Source organism: Scleropages formosus, chromosome 15, assembly GCF_900964775.1.
Source record: "Scleropages formosus chromosome 15, fSclFor1.1, whole genome shotgun sequence".
In the NCBI taxonomy this organism is placed as follows: domain Eukaryota; kingdom Metazoa; phylum Chordata; class Actinopteri; order Osteoglossiformes; family Osteoglossidae; genus Scleropages; species Scleropages formosus.
The window spans coordinates 14,948,251-14,968,537 of record NC_041820.1 but is presented as its reverse complement, the minus strand read 5'-3'; the positions used below and the strand labels follow the sequence as shown (position 1 = coordinate 14,968,537).

The window sequence follows — 20,287 nt, the reverse complement described above, 5'->3', positions numbered from 1 at the left end:
TCCCCTCCACATTTGTGCAAGGGAATACATTACAATTTAAATAAACAATGAAGCAGTCCCTTAAAGTAATTTTTTTTTGCATTGAATATTTGCTCGGAAAAGCTTTTGGGATGCAAGACTACAGAAGAGCCCTTGTTCCATGCCATTAGCCTTTTCTCAGAAGTGAAGCCTTATCAAGAGAAATGAAAGATATTGAATTAAAGACATGTAGTGGTGAAAACACATTAGGACCTGTTGGAAAGGCTGTAATTTCAGCCAGTTTGACACACGAGATGCAACGGAGACAAGGCAGTTATCTGTAAGAGGGGCTGCAGAGGAAAAGCATCTTTAACAAGGGTGACACCTCAACTGTTGGAGAGGGCAGAAATAAGGGGCAAAACACTTCAGGTCCTCAAACTGGTCAAAAATGAGTACTGACCCTGCGGAGCTACATTACAATTGGCCCAAGATCAGCTAATAAGCAGGGCTGCACACAAGCTGCCTCACTTCGAGAGTCTGTTTTAAACAGTGGGGCTTCCTGCTTTTACGACATCTATGAGAAGGGAATGTGCAAGACATGCCAAACAATTTTGTGTGTAAATGCAACGACAGAAAATGAGTCAATAGGTCTGTATGTAACAAACAACGGAATCTGTGCACGTGAGAAACGGTGCGTTTTCGAAGCACGTGCGAGAAGGTACACTGAAAACGTATAAACTAAAGCAGTCCAGTGGGCATGAGTGCCCAGTGAAATGTATTGATGTTACACAGGGTCAGGATTGTCTTCTGTGCATTCAGTTAAATTCTCCTGCTTATACATGAAGGTCAGTAGGAAAAGCGCCACATCAAGAGATGACCAGTAAGCAGTGTGTGAAGTCACCGCCGACCAATATCGACTCTCCACCAGGCCCTCGCGTAGCTCAAAGTCAATGCGATGCTCCAGCTCCACTGAAAAACAAAAGCAAGAAAGTGCTGTTCTTGAGCGAAGCAAAAGAAACTCAATACTGAAGTGGCAAACCCTCCCACAACATAACACACCATGAACTCCAGCCATGAAGAGTGGAAAACACTACTAACCATAATCGTATTCTTTAACCAAAGAGACGAAGACACACGGATTGTTTATTTACTTAGCTTTTCCCCACTTATAGTCAAGTACTGTTTACTGGAGCAATTCCGGGCAAGCATCATGCTTAATGGTACTACAGCAGAAAGGGAGCTTGGAACATGTGCCCTTCAGTTGCAAGGTAGCAGCTTCAGCCATCATGCTGCCTGCTGCCCGAAATGTAAAATGCGAAGACCAAATATGAACGAACATAATATGGAAGTACTGACATGTAGTATCAATGATGGTTGAGGTGGACTGAGACATGGTGGAGAGCGCGCACGATGACTGGCTTTCAATAAGCCTCTTCTCTTCACCCTCTGTGGTTCCACCCTCAGCTGCTGACGTCTGGCTGCTGGAGCGGGAGAAGCGAGAAAATAGAATCCCTCCAATGCCTTTCCCTATGCTGGCCGCACCTGTCCCACGCAGAAAGAGCAAGATTATAATTATTTAGCGGACATTTTTCTCCAAAGCAACTCACAGTATGAGGGCTGTATACTAAGTTACTTACAACGATTTACTCTGTGCGCCATTTGAATCCGTATGACAGCGTGCAATTATTCTGCGGATTTTAAGATGTTTCGCCAAGAAATTGCCATTTTCTTTCCATACACGTTCCCCTCTCGCAATTACATTAATGTGGAGCTAATATCTCAGTTATAGACAGAGAAACTGTACAAATGGATTTAGAAAGTCATACAACATATAGTAAAAAATGACTCAACCCAGCCTTGGTCTTTTATTTAGTAAACATTGCATGTATTTTGAACACACTAGTACTGAGGTCCAGGGCACCACAATAGTGCAGCAGGTACACTGGTGCCTCACAGGTGTGGGTTCACACCTGGCTTCAAATATACCTCAGTCTGTATGGACTCATATCTTGTGGCGTGTTCCCTGCTACAGTCCAAACACGTCTTTCAAGCGACTTGGCGATTCTGAATTGCCCACAGTGCACAAACGAGACATGATGAGTTTGTGAGCGTGCCCTGCCGCTGACTGGCATCCTGTCCATAAAATACCAGACCCCTACGCTACATTAGGATAGTTTCCAGACAACTGAGACCATGCATCGTACAAGCAAATACGGATGGAAGGATTCCGACATCCAATGGAAAACGAGACTGGGAAGCGATGTGTGTATATTGCATTAACTGTGTGTCAGTAACAAAGTTTACAGTTACAAGTATATTACACATGCTTGAAAGACAGTGAAAATGTTAAGCAAAAAAATAGAGCCTTACATGCAATCCTCCTTATTTACTGATCTATCAGCACAGTTTATATACTTATGTTCACATTACAGTGAAGGAGAGATTGCAACAGCGATGAACACAATTTCATGACCATGTTTCGGGTTAAAGTTGAGGATCAGGCAATGGTTTTCACTTTCCTTGACAATGCAGGACAGTGGTGTTGAGGTGATTAAGGGCGAAACTTGTAAACAGCAAGTTCACTTCCTAAAGCGAACATGGCTGTTATACCCTGGAGGGAGGACAATGAAGCTGTACTGTACACCATGTAAATTTACCTTGCCTTGGCAGCTAAGCAAATGCATAATGATAACAGCAGGCCAGTGGCACTTCAATTTCACCCTACGTAGACAGAGCAAACAATGTGGCTAGGTTTTTCTTCCCCCCCCTCTGATGTCATCACATCCAGCATCATAGACTTTAGATTTACAGCACATAGAACACAGCTAAAGTAGGAGTTTCTACATGGTGTATTATACATTTGCAATTGTGTAAAATTTAACCAATTATAAAAGTTTTCCTCTCGAAGAAGAATGGTGTGAACATTCACTGGGTTTTTAAAAGTACAATCAGGGTCAAGATATAATATATTAGGTACTGTGGATACCCACTTTATTCCCCTACCAATTTCACTTACAATGCAGTCAGAAACAGAATGTTATTTTCATCTTACTTTATCTGGGTTCTTTCCCATTATGTCACCTGCTGCCAGACTGCAAAACATCAATGAATTGCTTCCTTTTTTCTTGTTTCCACCTTTTTTCCTCCTTACCAAACTCACCAAGAATGCTGGCCTTTCCCAGGTTGGTGATGGACTCTCCGTAGTGCCTCCGGGCCAGAACGGGGGAAGTACTTGGACTAGGGATGCTCTCGGTGTCAGATGCAGTCTCCTTCACCGGATTAATAAAGGTAGGCCGGATCTCATCGTAAGGCGTTGGGTTGACAGTGTTGCACCTAAAATCATGACAATTACTTGACACACTGTAAAAGACGGAAGGTAAACATGACACTTTTCAAAGCTCCATGTTCCCTTAAGGATATTTCATGAATCTAACCATTTTGTTACTACCTACAATTTATAAAAGCTAAAAATACCAGTATATGCTGTACAGTGTGATCTGTTCCACGATTATTTGTGCCATACAGTTGTGCCTTGTATAATTAAAATTCCTGGTTTTCTCAGAAGATATACAATAAGTACACTGAATATTGGTCCAGGAACAATGTGACCACCTACCAGTGTATTTGGACAGGTGCAATGTTGCTGTAGTGTTTCAGAATAAGCGGCTCTAGTCTGTACGCCTGCAGGTACACAAAAGAAAGGACTCGGGCACCATTGTTCAGTCTTTTCACAGCTATTCAGCCGTGACTTATTAAATGACTGATGAACTCGTTAAAGCTCTGGCTGGCTCACCACAGGATCAGTGGGGTGGAAAATGTTAAAAAGTCGCTGGCAGATGGATTTAGGCAAGATGTGGTCCTGATATCCTGTGTTCCCTGGTCGGATCCCTCGCAAAGCCAGGAACACAGCAAGCGGCGAACCCATGCAGAAAAAGTTCTCAACCTGGAACACACAGATGTAGCCCTGAACTACACCTACAGACCGCCATCGATATTTATATTTCTTCCTTTAGCTGACACTTTTCTCCAAAGCAACTTACAACGTCAAGGTACTTACACTGAGTTACCCATTTATATAGCAGGGTTAATTTTTTCTTCATCAAATCAGGGCAAGTACCCTTGCCAGCATGAGGTGGGATTCAAGCTGCAAAATGTGAGTCTAAAGGGCCCAAATCTAACCATTATGCTACCTGCTGCCCCCAGAGATAGACTATGCCTACATCTCCCCACAGATTAATGAAGTTTGTTGTTTTTACAGTACCTTAAATTTTAGGGCTGGAGATACTAAATTTCTGGAGGCTTCCAGACTCTGAATCTGATCCTCCAAGTCTCTCAACCTGTAAAGATACCAGAAAGATCAGACAAAAAACTAAAAAAAGCCAAAAAAAACACACACACACACACACAATACACAAAGTAACATTGAAAACAATAGCAAAATGGAGTGATTTAATGGCTTCAGACTTGTAAAATAAGAATTTTTGCAAATTTAACTTCTTGTTGAGAATTACTGTAACTGCTATAAACCCCCGCCTCACTTAACTCTATAAAGCAGGCTGACAATGCTGTCAGTGGTGCTCTGTAGAGCTACAAACAGTTCAACGCTAGATGATCTTCATCTGACAGCAAGATGAAGGCTTTATCAACACTAGTAGAAGGTTATTAATGTTATTAAAGCAGTTCATTGCAGCACGTGTGCTCATGTGCACAACCGAGGCAGCACAGTGGCAGGGAGATCTCCGTTTTGTTTCAACCTTGAACGGCAGTAGGAGGGCTCACAACAGCGAGAATGAGACAATAAGTCCCTGTCAGAGAGACACAATTCCCAGTTCTTCCTTATAACATTGTGGCACTGGACATCTTTCCCCAGTCACATTTCTTAACAAAACATGGGGGGGGGGGGGGTGGAAAAAAGAAAAACCGTTTCACATACACCTGAACTCCGTCCTCAGCCCTAGTCCCCCAAAGACTACAATGCCTTCAGTGATTGAGCTAATTATTACCGCTTTATAGTTTATTTCTATAAGCAGTTAAAGGACCAGGGTTCAAATCCGAATCGGGCGGCACAGTGGCAAAGCGAGTAGCGCTGCTGTCTCACAGTGCCTGGGTGGTGCGAGAGGACCTGGGTTCAATCCCCGCTCAGTCTGTGTGGAGTTAGCATGTCCTCCCCGTGTCTGCATGGGTTTCCTCCAGGTGCTCTGGTTTCCTCCCACAGTCCAAAGACATGCTGTTCCAGTTCCCCCATAAAGTGCAAGTGGCAGACAGAATGTGTTCCGCTGATGTATGGATGAGTGACCCAGTGTAAGTCACCTTGGTGAATAAGGTGTGTGGGCTGGTAACACTACATAATATCCATTGTAAGTTGCGTTGGAGAAAAGTGTCTTAAGTGAATAAATGTAAATTCCACCTCCTGTAGTAGTACATTTGAACGAGTGACATTTTTGCTCTAATAATTTTCCAGCCGTATAAAACTGGTTAAATAAATGTAATTGGGTTCATACCACAAGTTGCTTTGGAGAAAAGCAACTAACTGAATGAACGTAAATAATGGAGCCAAAGAGCTCACCATGATTCTGACTGATTTCTATTGTCATTTGCAGTCTGCTGGTTTACGTGTTATGCTTTTTCCGTTTTGTACTTTTTACCTAATGCCCTGCTTTTAAGGAATGCATTAAAGGCATTAAGGGAAGGAAACCTGTATTTATCCTGGCCAGTGCTTTTACTCAGATTCTTACAAATTTCCCCCTTTATACAGGTGTACATTCTTACAGAATAATGAATAAATAAGTCTCAGCAACGCTGCCCCAACTGGTATTTAAAAGCCTCGGGATTTAAGTTTGTGTTCTTACCGTTTTCGAGAAAGATGAAGCTGCTCCATGAGGTGCTGCTCTTCATAGCTCAGCCACTGTAGGTCCACCTCCTCCAGATCAGCCTGCTCCTGCTGGCAGAAGCGCACTGGATCCCAGCCTGTCATGATGTCGAAAGTAATGACACAGCCAAGGGAGTGGGACACGATGGACACCTTGCCCCCTTTCTCTTCAAATTCAGGGTTCCGGGAACAGAAGAGCGAGTACAGCCGATTCAGCTCCTGCGTCAGGCCTCTGGTGATCTTCAGAAAGGAAACATCACCTGAGCTCATTCTCAATCATATGCACAAGCTGTATTACTAATTACAGGTTATACAGCCTATTCATGCATAAGTCGTATAATTTTTCATTGCTTTGTAGAAAAGGTGTCTGCTAAATGAATAAATGTAATTTGGGTAGCCAACATTAAATGTGAAACCCTTCAGTTCATGCTGACTTGTTTTACATTCTAAAAGGAGCAGATATTCATACTGATATTGTAAAGGGAAAACAAAAATGTGTCATATTTAATGGTTTACATATCACTTCTTGTTGTTACATTTACCTCGTCTCTGTACAGAGGGCTGGTGTAATACATGATATCCATGGCACTACTGTTGAGCATGTCTCTCAACCCACGCACCTTGTCTGGAGTGATGGAATCCACTGTGTCTGGGGGGGGGGATTCACACAACACACAAACATTACCAGATTCATTTGGCTGACCTTACACTGTCTCCTGCTAATTCCTAATTCATACAAATGTAACCAATGTTTTTAAACATCAAAATCCTACTGACAGCTATGATCTCAGAAGAGGAAAAAAAAGTAGAGTTGCAGAATTACATCAGTATTATTTTTTATTATAATGCCAAACTTTGAGCATGCATAACATTGTATTTTCTCAGCATATAAGTTACATATTCTCACAAATGTGTAAAAATCTTTCCTCCAACAAGTTCCACAGTGCTACCATGGGTAATACCCAAGTACCCAGTGCTGGGAGGCGCACCTCCATCTAGTGACAACTTAGACCTCCACTCTACAGGCAGGAACTCCACATGCTCTGCAACATGGTCTGAAAAATGCTTCTCTTCCATTTTTCGTGCAGCATCTCTCATCCTGAAAAGAAAACCATTGAAGTTTGTATTTACCCATGTCTCCAAGATCAAAAGATTTAAAAATTTTGCTTTCTTGACCTACACTGCTAATATTCACATATCAAGTTCACCTCAAGAGCAAGCTATTATTTATTACAATCCTTATTACTTTCACGCAGCAGTTTCTGTGACCAATGGCCTTGCCTTTTTTTTTTTTAGTGCAACACAGCAGCTTGCAAAGTAAACAGAGTAGCTGTTGCTGACATGACGAGAGGCTGAGGGGAGGAAGTCACTGTCCTTTAGGGGAAGAGTTACAGATAAATATTGACCACAGTACGCAAAACAAAAAGAATTAACTGGGAAGCAGAGGCTCAAACTCATGAACATGGAGGAGGGGGGGAGGGAAAAGAAAAAGAGGGAGGGGAAAGGTGAGGTAACAAAGGAACGGAGCGAGGGAATTTAATTCTTGTTCCTGGTGGAAAGAAAGGGAGAAGAGACATTAATCTCTGCTCTCTGAAACATGGGGTTTTCTGCCAGGCTGCATAAGCTCACGTCACCTTATTAACATGTTAAGATCCAGGGAAAAGAGAGAGAGGCAGACTGCTGTCCTCTTCAGCCAGGGGGTCAGTTTTACTCTGCTCCTGATGACTGAAACGTCTACAGTAACAGCAGATGCACTCTTAAGACCACTTTACGCTACATTGATTTTTGTGTTGCCTGTTACACCAAAACAGACAAATCTAGCACAGCAAGTTTCATTTTGAAATATGTAAGCAAACCGTAAATTCTTAAAAACAATGATAACGCTGAAAAAATGCTGAGGGTCAAAAACAGCTCCAGCTGGACTTGATAGGTATGGGAAGAAGTTCCTTTTAGAGAAGAGAGACCAAAGGATGTCAAACTGCTGTTCATGTGAACCTGAAAATTAAACACTAAAAGAGGGACAGAATTCCTCTAAAATAAGAAAATACAAACGCAAAATTACTTTCCATAAGCTATTTGCGGTCATGAAATTTAAGAACAATTTCTCACATGACATACTTGTATAAATTCAAATTAAAACAAATGCCCCCCCCAAAAAAAAAGCTGTGCTTTCCAGTCAAATAGGAGCAGTAAGAAAGAAGTACATAGCAGTGTTCATAATCCAAATACACGTTCAGAAGGCGGCGACAGTAACTTCTGTAGCGACCCTTAGCATGAAAATCCATGACTACCATGGTCACCGAGACTCAAATTTGACTCAACGGCAGTTACCCTACTCTATCTTGGTAGTAAACAATGTATATCATATCATCAGAAAGAAAACCAGATAATGAGATAACATGGACATATGAATTCATAGTTGTACGCAAAAACTAAAAACGATTCAGACCAGAGATTTGCTAAAATTGAACTATTAAACAAAAAACATCAAGGAATAAAGCACCCACATGCCAGTGTTCTTAATGATGCGTCCTTGGTCCATCTTCTGCCCAATGCCATGAACGACGAAGACTATGTGTGTGGCCTGTGGCAGTTTGTCTTCAGGAGACGCTTCCTCTACGTAACCGCGATGGAGACGAGTCCCGCTGCTGGAGGCTGCGAAACGGAAACGCGAGAACAAAAGCATTACAAAGGAGAGGAGGCCATTGTGTCTCATTCTGGTGGATATTTAATAAGTGTTGGTGAAATTTCATCTGTTGACACAAATCTCACGTATAGACCGCACTCACGCTAATGTATTAAGGAGCTCATACCCAACATGCACTACGTTGTTTTCTTGGTCCTCATCTTAGGGTCGCAGGTAGTGTTGCAGTGACGGACACAATCATAACCTGAAGGATGCCCGATAAAATCCTAGGTAGGGCTCTGCTTTAGTACTCCTGAGCATGGTACTTAATCTGAACTGACTCGGAAAATTATTCCGACGTATAACAAGGCAAAAATGATGTTGCGGGAAACAACTAAAAATGACGCAGCACTGAGGCCACAAAGCCTGAAACTAGTGTCGTGCATGTGGAGTCTGCACGATCTCCCCATTTATGAGGGCTTCCGTCTGGTACCCCAGATTCCTCCCACAGTCAACACGTGTTTCAGGTGAAAAGGCAAATGCAATTTGCCCCTGGTGTCCGTATATGAGAGTGGTACACTGCTACCCTGTATGACTAATGAACGATGGTAAGGAGTTTAGCATATCTGGTGGCCTTGGACACGGGTCTCGGCTAAACACCAACTAATAATTTTAGTTTGCTCTGGAGTAAAGTGTCTGCCAAATGAACAAACAAGTGTATAAGAAACATGACTTGCTTCTTTGTTTCACCTCATTTTTGTCTAAACTTACAATGGTAAATTATTTAATTCTAACTCATCTCCCTTAAACCCTAAGAGCCATGTCAACTCAGATGGGGTGAATATAGGCATACAAGTGTGTGATGCGTAGAGATCCTCAAGCTTCTCCTCGCTCTAAGATTCACCTGGGAGAACAATGCTCTCGGAGGAAGAAAGCTCTTCGTCCAAGACCACCTGCAGCCCTGTATGCCTCCAGTTGAAAGTATGTCTCACTTCTAACAGTAAGCACTTTTTTTAAAACCAGATCTTCAGCCACATTTTTGTGTCTACTTTGGGAGGATGCAAAATCTATACCAGTGGTATTACTCTTCATCAAAATAGGCTATGCAAAATCTAAAAGACCTAAATCCTCAACGCACGCGAGACACTTTAAATCTCGGGACATTGCGATTACTAACCTTTAGAGAAACCCAGTTTTTGTGTGACAGTTCTTGCAATTTTCGAGGTAGTTGCATCGCTGTACAGGTAAACTTCATCAACGCTGTGCCAGTCGACATGGGTCCTGGTTAACTTCAAACTATGAATTGCTGCAAAATGTAGGTGGTTGATGAGCAACAGGTACCAAAGCAGGCGGCGGGAAAGAGTGAAAAGGGAAAAAAAGAATTTATTTTTCAGTACACAAAACTGCATGACATGCAAGTGTAATATTTATTGCATCATTGTTTGGGATTCACTGTTCTTTAAATACAGGTTAAAAAAGAAAAAGGTACTCTCCTCAGCATCAGTACCGGTCAGCATAATAATACGGTACCAATGCAGCTTGTGTGCAAGACGTGGAATTTATGATCCATCAGTGCTGTTCACGGATTGTTCGAGCTAGAAGTGAAATTTGAGTCGGTAGCTTCCTGAACTGCATCTTTGCATATTACCAATACTATATATGGATTACCCTGACAACTGCTCGGTTACACCCTCCTCCCTGTAGCCGACAGGCATACCGAGCACGAAGAAATATTGGACACATAAACGGAAGGGAGGTGCACATGCTTAATTAGGGGAGAATTTTGAAGTAGTAAAGCAATCAAATGTATACAATAAAAAAAACCAAACTGTAAAGATGCAACAAACAAGTGGGCTAAAACAGAACGGCAAAAGAAAAATTAAGTTCAGTGAGTTCAGATGAGCACTGAAAACACAAAACCAGCATAATGCAAGTGGGAAAAAGAATAAAATGTTCATACTGATAGGACTTCATGTGGGCCCCTTATACTTAATTGAACTTAATTTAGTTGAAAATTAACAGCCAGATTAATCTGATATTAAAGCTTGTAATTGAAGTCAACAATTAAGAGCAGGAATTTGTTATAGTGAAACCAAGAGTCCCAATCCAGGAGCTGTCAAACCAAAAAAAAAAAAAAAAAAAAAAAAAAAAAAAAAAAAAAAAAAAAAAAAAAAAATGTGACCTTCATTTTTAGACAGCCGTTCCTCCTCTATGTGATCAACTATTATTGCAGAGGATTCACGTTAACAGAAGCATTTTCCCCAAATACAATCCAGAGACAGGTGCACCATGATGGAGGAGAGGCAGTACCTCGCAAGCCATCTGATGCCGTGAGACATAACTCTTGTAACCACAGTGGAAACTGGGACATTTGGCATTATATTTCCTTCCCCCCCCCCCACTATTTTATTTGGCCTAAACCTGAAGATCTGTATTGTAAAAAGAAGGCTTACAGTGTAATTTAAGTTCAGCGTTAGTGCTCATCGATGCAGCACACGCTGTTCGATCCTTTCAGGTCCTGTAACGCGAGGAGCTTCTCATCTTTCACAGCTGGCATTGTGCGACCCGTGTGCACCTCAAACAACTCTAGTATAAAAACCCAGACAAATTACAGCGCGCAGTCAGTAGCTGCTATGACTCAGGTGCAAACTGGTACCTGGGCAGCATCTCCAAACTGCATTCAAACTGAATATATCTGTAAGGGCTAAACCCGTTTTTAGCTAAAATAATTTCCTAAATGAAATTATGGGCGATTATCTCTCGCTGCATTTCTAAATTTTCATCATTATAGCTCAGCCCATAGAGACTTGTTAACGTGCTGCCTAAGAAGCAAATCCAGATATTACTTTGGTTTCGCTTCAGTGCCTTGATTTAATATTAATCACTTCCAGAGAAGGCAACTCAAGAACTTAACAGGGAAATATTTCGGGGACTCGTTCACAGCTCCGTATCCTGATCGGATCTCACAACATCCATAAACGACAAATGAACTGCAAAGCTCAGTAGTAGTAAACATGTAAAATATAGTATGAGGACTTGAAATTAAATCCGAAACACTTGCATGTTTAAACATTCACTTGTCACTGATCTGAAAGACGATGCCTTTTACATCTAGTTACATGAAAAAGTCTCCCGTTTGAAGCGGAAATTAGCTAAATTTGAGACGATGCAAAAAAAAAAAAAAAAAAAAAGGACTTAAGAGGGATTTCATATAACCCATGTGCTAATGCTGCACAAAGCTGCTGTAATACAAACCTGCTACAGTAAATATTAAAGTGCAGTCGAATCTTGTTTCCACTACAGTATGGGACCAAAACAAAAACGTCACTAAATACACTAAAGCAGAAAAATAAGAAGGAGAGAAAAAAAAAAAAAAAAAAAGTTACACATAACAGGAAACACCTGAGAAGAAAAGTGAAATAATACTGTAAAACAAGATACAGCCTTTTGAATTTCGGGTCAGATCAAGAGCATGATAATAAAGTAATGTCATAAAGTAATGGGGGACATGCAGAGTATTCTTGTTTTACAGCTGAAACCAGTGAGGACACTTGGTCTGCAAAGGTGAAAACTCAAAAAGACACACAAGGCCCAGCACTCGAACACACAGCTAAGAGCTTTAAGGAGCATCTTCTACACGCAGCCTGTGAGCGAACAGGAATGAGCTGGCAATTTGAGCTGGAACGATCCCGTTAACGGGTACATTGTTCCTTTTCATAAAATCACTGAATTAAATGAGTATTGTGATGTTAATGTAAAGCTACCAGTTCAAATGCAGTCTTCATTTCTGATTCTCAAGTTCAAAATGCATTTGAGATGCATCTGTGTTCCATCTCAGCCTGTTTAGCAGGTCCCCAGCAATGGCATCATCTATGGCTCAAAGCTGAATTCAACTTTGTGTTTTTTATAATAATTAAAAAAAAAATTTGTTTGGTGAATAAACATTTTAAAAAAAAAAAATAAAATGCTGAGAATATGGCCCCTTTCACTCTTGAAAATTCATCTTCACTACCTTCTAGTGCAACCAGTTACAGATGCTGCAGACCACACAGCACCTTAGGGGACTAAGCGATTGATCCGAGATCACGCTCTCTCTCTTGCTAATTTAGTACTTGACCAACTGACCTCTGAGCTGCTAAATAACAGCTCAAGAACTGGACCTTTGAACAGAAGGTCCAAGGAGAGGCCCAGCTCTTTTACCTTAAGCCTGAAGTACGCTACCTGGCCAGCCTCACAAAGGCCTTGCAAATAACGTCCAGTTGCATACATAAGTAAAGGTGTTAAGGTATAAATTATAATTTACAACTAAACTAGTTAGTTAGCAGAACTCTTACGTTAGTTAATTTAGTTTTGAGCCAATGTAACGCACACGTGTCTTCCGCAAAAACTGTGACGCCACAGGAAATATCGCCCGGACTGTGGGCGGATACATCCAAAATGTGCACAGTCCCTGGGGAAGTGGTTCATCTCCTGGGACATCAAACAGGAAGCAGCAGGGGTTCGAAGGGAAAAGAGAGTGGAAACTAACTAAACTGGATCTGTAACACTGGTGATCATAGAAAGGAAGCCCAGTCAGACACTAAATCTAGAGGGGGAGCAGAACGTGAATGAAACACTGGGTTACAGTACCTTGGCAACGCTTTCGCTTGTGACATGCAGATTTAGCACTTGGCTGATATCCTCTCCATTTGAACAGAAAAGGGAGGTAGAAAGGGGGCAGGTGGGAGAGAACTAAAACCAAAAAACAGTGAGTATCATGGCAGTGACGCTTCTCAAGGATAACCGACACACGTCCAAATAGTCTTTGGCAACCAAGGACAAGGCCGTGGTTGTTGAACGTCCACTAAAGTTCCCATATGATATATGAGCTTTTTGTTTTTAAATACACTTTGGCTGTATACAAACGATTAGACTGTTAGCAATCACAGCACGTCAAGATGCTGACCAGTATTATACAAGCTTTATTGCCACATCATCATCAACATAACATGTAGAGAAGAGTGAAAAATCTTGAGTGCAGCTCCAGAAAGTGCAGTATTAAGAGTATGTCATAAGTTACGTTAAAACCCAGTGTATATACCAATTGTGTTTGCAGATTATACAACAGAAGAATAAATAAAAATAAATAATTAAAAAATAGAGCAATAAAAAACAAACTGTATGTACAGAGAATACGGGGAAATAAAACAGCGGATTTGAATATTAGTCTCAGACCATAGTCTATGGTCTTTACACAAAAAGGAATATTTTTATATTGGTCAAATGTGGAGAATTTACAATGGCAAAGAGTGTCTTATTCAGTAGTAATAAGACGTTTCATTTGGACTCAGGAATATAAACGTACTTAAAGAAAAGCATAAGTTTGTCTCACTTCCTGAGTTGAATTCATTTGCAGTTTCTCAAGAGGAGTTGCATTACCAGTCGATTTAATTAAGTTCTAACTTAAGCCATTTAATGGCCACACACATTTGCCGTAAAGAAAATACAACAAATGTTCTTCAAACTGCTGCTCTAACGCAACTCCCAACATCGATGTCCTGTTCATTCTGCACTTCCCGTCACACCTTAAGATTTGACAAGTTGTGCACAGCAGTATAAGCCACATTTGTAAGATGTGGCGAGAGAAAAAAAAAAAAAAAAAAAAAAAAAAAACCATGTCCACATACCAGCCGCGATCTCTTTGGATGCAGGTACAGACACATCATCATCATCATAACAATTAAAACCGTGTTTTTCATACATATTTCAAAGAGCAGTCCAACTAAAGCAAGGTTCATCTTAAACCGAAACACCAGCAGAGACAAAAAACTGCAAGTGATTTTCTGTGAATAAAATTACCAATTCTGTGATTAAATTCCTGAAAAGTGAGTGAGTTAGAAGAAGCTTAATTGCGTTATGATCCCTTGTGCTTTCAGTCTGACTTTGTGACACCTTTGAAAAATACGTCTACGCGCTTTGTACAAAACGGGCCATACGAACCCATACAAAATGTAATGCATAATGTGCACGCTTGATGCATTTCATACTTGCCGAGTGTTAAAAGAATTTTAAAACAAGTCTAAATACAGAGGGATCTGAATTCAAACTACCCATTTTTATGTTATCGAAAAGGAACTAAAAAGAGGGCATGTATCCAAGACATGTGTTGTACCTGCGCTTTACTTGTTTCTAAAGAAATCCAGTAGTTGAATGCTAAAAACTTGTACAGGTAACATTTGTCATTGCAAGCAACACTTCCCTTCAATATTAGTAGAATTAAAGTGATTTACTTCACAACTATAATCCAAAAGAAGGTATTAGAATAACCTACAGTGATTTCTCACCCCATAATCATGGCTTAACCACTAATCATAACCATGTTGGTATGTTAATGTAGAAGCATGTTGATTTATATACACGTTTCACTAGTCAAATTTATTTGCACATGCCCCTCAGTCTTAATGACCAGCAAATACAAAAGACAGTTACTAAAGATGTTATAGACACATGTACGACTAAGAATCGAAGTTTCAATGCCAAATAACAGCAGCAGCAAATAATACCATTTAGCAAATGGCCAACAAACGACATTTACAACAATCAGAACTCTAACTGTGCTAAGCTCCTGAAAACGTAAAAAAGGCCTCGCCACAACTAAATATTAAAAGCATCCATCAATCGGCTTGCCCACACTGTACATTGTCTTCTGTTTACGTTACGGGGAAATTAGCCTTTTTTTTGACAGCAGATTAACAACTCAAAAAATAGAGGGTAAGAATTAGCATACAATTGTGATGTGATAATGTAGTTTTATTGTTGCCAATTTCCGCTAGCCATGTTTTCATTGGAAACCTTATGTAAGGTGACCTTGTTCTATTCATAATAAAAAGCCACAAGTAACAGCTGGCATTCACATTGTGCCATCAGGAGGAGAAGAGAAAAAAAAAAAAAAAAAAAAAAAAAAAAAATTATATATATACACACACACACACACACACACACACACACACACACGCTGGTAATATAAAAGCAAGATTCGCTTCCAAAGGATTTCACTTTGATAAAAACCTAGAGGAGGCAACGTCCTGCTCGACTACATAATGCTACACTATTGTCTCTGTCCTTGTCCATGGTGTGTGTAGAAGCATTCAGGAAGAATTTCACGTTGTATCTATGACAATAAATTTGAACTTGGCCTTTAATACGTATGACTAACGTATTGATATTGACCTTAGGGAAACTGACGTTCAACCTGGCTCATGTTCCAATTATAGTTGTGTCAGAGTCCCATTTAAAAGGGTATTTAGCCTAAACTGCTTTGAGTGTATAAGACATAGAACCTCCAAGTCACTTTTACCCAAAGTATCAGGTATGCAACATGACAACAATAATTTCTGGAAAACATTTCATACGGAAAAAAATAAAATCCTCAATATCGAATTGCATGTACCCAAAAACTAAAATCTGTAATTCCCATTCTATATAAATGAACTATACAGAAGGCTGCTTCAATATTTCTAAAAAGCCACATTTGAAATAGATGGTTAGCCCATATCCAAGCTTATTACAGCCAGGAAGATTATTCTAAATGACTTTAACGTCAGTACAGAACTGATGCGGAAATGTCACGAGAGCCTAATTTTACAGCTCCAGGTACTACTATTTTCACGGGTCCAGCCTGACCTGTAATGTCCAAAGGCTACATTGAAACAATGAATCATCATAAAAAGTAACGGCACAAATATAAATTCAATCTCTCCTGTAGCTCTCAGCATGACTGGAAGCTTACTCACCATCTTTGCTGTCAACGGTCTTGGCCACCACATCAGTGTCAAAAGTGTCCTGCATCTGTTGCCCCCGGAAACAGGCCAAGTGCTCCGTCTCGATGAGGTCGCTCTCGTCCTCCTCCAGGGGAAGCCACGTGCCATCAATGAACCACTGCCCTCTCATTACCGGGATCCGATCCTGCTCTGCGATTTCATCAAAACACACAAAGTGTTAGAACACACCCCCGCCAAAACAACAGACGTTGAAACACTCCTGCCACATTTCACCGAACTGTCGCTTACGCCTGTTCATCATCCACAAAAATCCTTCCCACCCTCACTGACTATGCTACGAACTTCTTGTCCAGGCTCTTGTTGGCTCGATGCCCGACAATCTCAGTTCGCTCTTCCCGTATCTTCCCTTTCCCTCAGTTGAAATCCTGCTACACGTCTGCTGTGTAACACTTGCTTTGCTTCTATTTATTTTGTTAGAGTATCCAGTGCACTCTTAGGTTGGCCAGGCGTTGGCTGCAACACAACACTCAATGTTGGACCGTCGCCGGCGTCCAACTCGCATCTTGTGGCCATGTCTCAGAGCTCAGTCTTTTTATGAGCCTTGTCACCTTGGACAAATGCGTGACCCAACGAAACAGCAGCAGTGATTGAGAGTCAATGCTCAAGTTTTCAACTCTACACCAAGAGGCTGTCTCTCAGTGCGCATGCGCACCTCGGTGACACTGACAGGGAGCGCGCCGCTGGGGTCCGCGGTACTCGTGAGGGCAGCACGCGCTTTGCACAAAGGCACAGCCAACTTGGGGCACCCGTCAACACACACACAGCAAAAAAAAACACACATCCCATTAGGGCTCCCTGAAGTAAAAGGGCCATTTCTGTTGCTTTTTCCCTTTATCTAGTAATTGTAATGCAACTGGGAGTAAAGTGACGTGAAATGAATCGCGTGCAAGCACGCAGCTTTCATGAAACATCATGGCACGGAATCTGTGCAATTTCAGCCCCATACACACACACAGTCGAGCTGCAGGGACGGAACACGCAAAATTAAATGTTCCACGCCACGGATGTGGACGGAGCCGAATCACGAGCACCGACGACGGAACGGCTGAACATGATGATCGGGACTCACGGTTCCAGTACACCGGGTAACACTCGCGCTCCTTCACGTCCACCTCGTAGAGTCCTCCGCGCACACACACCGCCTCCGAGTCAGACTCAGCGTCCGCGTCCCCGCCGGCTCCGTCCGCGCGCTCCGCTCCCGCGGTCTCCCCTCCTCTCTCGGGCTCCCCGGCGGCGGCGGCGGTCGGCCCCGACCCCCGCGGGCTCGCTGCGCACACTTTGCGGAACATCAGCTCGATCTTGAGCGAGTCGTGGCCCACGAACGGCTTCCACGTCTTCTTATCCTCCTTGTAGAACCAGCGCACCTCCTCGGGCCCCAGTTCCGTCACCACCTCGTACCGGTGCCTGGAGCCGCTCGAGCGGTTCCTCTTCCGAGCCTCCATCACGAAGCGGGCCACGTCGTCTCCGTCGTTCTCGGCGCAGCACTCCAGGTCCTCGAGCTCCAGGAACGCGGAGGAGCCGGAGTCGGACTCGGAGGCGCGGCCCAAGGCCAAGCATCCGCGGAAAGCCTCCTCCTCCGCCGGGCCCAGCAGCACGCCGTCCTGCGGCGCTCGCCGGCGGCCTCGGAGGAGCCCCGGCTGCCCGGAGTTCATCATCACGGCCCCGTGCCCGGCGGGTTCTTCGGAGCAGCACACGAACACGTCGCCGGCGCCCGACGGCTCCCAGTCGGAGCCGCTGTCTGCCGCAGCCGCCGGACACCTGCTGCTGCTGTGTTCGGGGCTCTGCGGAGGGCTGAGCCGTGACGCCTCGCCCTTACAAGCGCTCATTGTTCCTCAAATTAGTCGGTGACCACTTAGGAAGTTCCCAGCTGCCGAAGGCGGAGTGGAGGCGGCATACGGACACGGAGGGAGCTACGCACGCACGTACACACACACAGACAGACAGACACACACAGCGGCGGCTCGGAGCCGTGACGAGGCGCTGGCTGTCAGTGTCAGGCACCCGGGGCCGGGCATCCCGCCTTTTTCGCTTTCCCACCGCGCACGAGTCCCCACGGGCCGCCCCTGCGGCAGCGGCGTCCGCTCCTGACCGCCCCGCTCGCGCTAACGCCGCACATGCATCGCGTCCCTTTTCAGCTGCGCTCTTCCGAAGTGTCACAGACGCCGCTCCGTTGTGTCCGGGGTATCCCGCACCCGCCAGCGTTCATGGTGACAGATGGGAGCGCGCCACTTCCTGCGCTTGACAGCGTGCGCGGTCCCGCTGCTTCTAAGTGAGAGCGCGCACGTAGCGTGCGCGCGTCTGCACGCGACGCATTTTTTTAGCGCTCGAAGGTTTGGATCGTCGTCGTCATGTTGTGAAATAGCGAAGTCGCGGGTCGGAGTGTAGAACCAATACACACACAGCGGCGTAATTTAAACACTTTTGTTTCTTTATCGTGATCACGGTGATGATCGCGGACTTGGCCAGAAAGATGTCTCATAAGACTGATGACTAAACTGGTGAAATGTCAACTTGTCAATTTTTCAGAAACTTGAGAGCTGAATAGACGCGGTTCAGTCATCATCATGTAATAAAAATATAAACTGTTGAAATGTGAGATAGTTTCGATATAAGTACGAACTATTGCATTCTTATACATTTTTGATCTGTTGTTATTAATAAGGTGTTATAAATACGTTTTAAAAGGTAATAATTAATACTTCCAAAATAGAGCACAGCAGTAGTTGTATATATATTATTTTACTTTCAGTAATATGCCACTTGTAATCGCATGGTTTGATATGTTATATATATATATATATATGTTTTAATGGTGTCAGGTTATTGTTTGACTACTGTGTTCTATTCTCTACTGTACTACGTAGTATGTTGTAAAGCTCAATCTGACCACACGGTGTCGCTGTTGAGCTGTTCTTATTTCGTGCTTGGTGCATTGAAGTGTCTCCTGTGCGCAGTGAAAATCCTTAAAACTTCACAAATTATTCAGGTTACACACAAGTTCTTCTGAGCTTCATTTTTGTGTTTGTTTTCGGTCTTTCCATTATTACTGCTTTTGCAATGAATCGGCATGATCAAGTGTTACTAACCGTTAGAGTGCTGCAGATAATAATGGAGCTGAAAGTGACCAGAGGCCGACGAACGCTGCCCACACTCGTGGGATGAATAGGTCAACTGTTGAAACTGATTGGGAGGGGGTGAAATTACTGATTTCTTTGGGTACTTGTAAAATATTTTTATGTTAGTAAATAAAAACTTAAACCCAACTTCACACACGTCATTTGAAACCGCTTGTCCCCTCCGGGGTCGCGGGGAGCCGGAGCCAAACCCGGCAACACAGGGCATAAGGCTGTAGGGGGAGGAGACACACCCAGGACGGGACGCCAGTCCATCGCAAGGCACCCCAAGCGGGACTTGAACCCCAGACCCGCTGGAGAGCAGGACCCGGTCAAATCTACTGCACCACCGTGCCCCTTAAACCCAACTTGAATAAGCCTATTTCTAAGACATTACTGATCATGAATTAGTGGTAAAAGTGACTCTGGCGTGGAGGCCTTGCGGCGGACTGGCGTCCCGTCCTGGGTGTGTCCCCTCCCCCTACAGCCTTACGCCCTGAGCTGCCGGGTTAGGCTCCGGTTCCCCGTGACCCCATACGGGACAAGCGCTTCAGCGCACGTGTGTGAGACTCTGGCTTTACAAAAAATTGTGTGATGAATGTACATCAGGCCCCAGTTCTGTTCATATAAGTTGAGGAACCAGTGCATCTGCTCAACTACTGTACCGGTCCACCTACATTTCACTGGAGAGTTGAGCTGTTTTAATGTGTATCTCATGGTGGTGCTTTATTAAAATCAGCTTCATTTGTATATCAAAGCATGAGTATTTTAAATGCTTGTAATTGAAATATGTATTTTCAATAGTCATTTTCATTTTTGTCCTTTTGATTTCCAGTGCTTCTTGCATAGTGTATAGTGGTGTGTCACTATGCTCAGAACCCACAATCTTGTAGGTATTAAT

General features: G+C 43.0%; 1 protein-coding gene across 1 annotated transcript; it reads right to left on the bottom strand.

The window, feature by feature from the left end:
• On the bottom strand, nucleotides 1–18,537 carry ddhd1a (DDHD domain containing 1a). The gene is made up of 13 exons (XM_029258738.1): nucleotides 17,343–18,537; nucleotides 16,226–16,402; nucleotides 9,631–9,759; nucleotides 8,335–8,482; nucleotides 6,817–6,926; nucleotides 6,370–6,476; nucleotides 5,808–6,067; nucleotides 4,220–4,295; nucleotides 3,752–3,901; nucleotides 3,575–3,639; nucleotides 3,119–3,291; nucleotides 1,315–1,500; nucleotides 1–927 (listed from the first exon to the last, which is right to left on the bottom strand). Exons 1-13 carry the CDS (start codon nucleotides 18,097–18,099, stop codon nucleotides 743–745), a joined length of 2,523 nt encoding a protein of 840 aa, XP_029114571.1. The 5' UTR covers nucleotides 18,100–18,537; the 3' UTR covers nucleotides 1–742.
• Between the last annotated feature and the right edge of the window lie 1,750 nt (nucleotides 18,538–20,287).

Coding starts and splice junctions, on each gene's coding strand:
- ddhd1a (XM_029258738.1), bottom strand. CDS start 18,099: ATGAGCGCTTGTAAGGGCGAGGCGTCACGGCTCAGCCCTCCGCAGAGC. Junction 3,640..3,751: donor TCCACCCCACTGATCCTGTG/GTGAGCCAGCCA, acceptor GTGTACCTGCAG/GCGTACAGACTAGAGCCGCT. Junction 1,501..3,118: donor GGGAAAGGCCAGCATTCTTG/GTGAGTTTGGTA, acceptor TGCGTGGGACAG/GTGCGGCCAGCATAGGGAAA.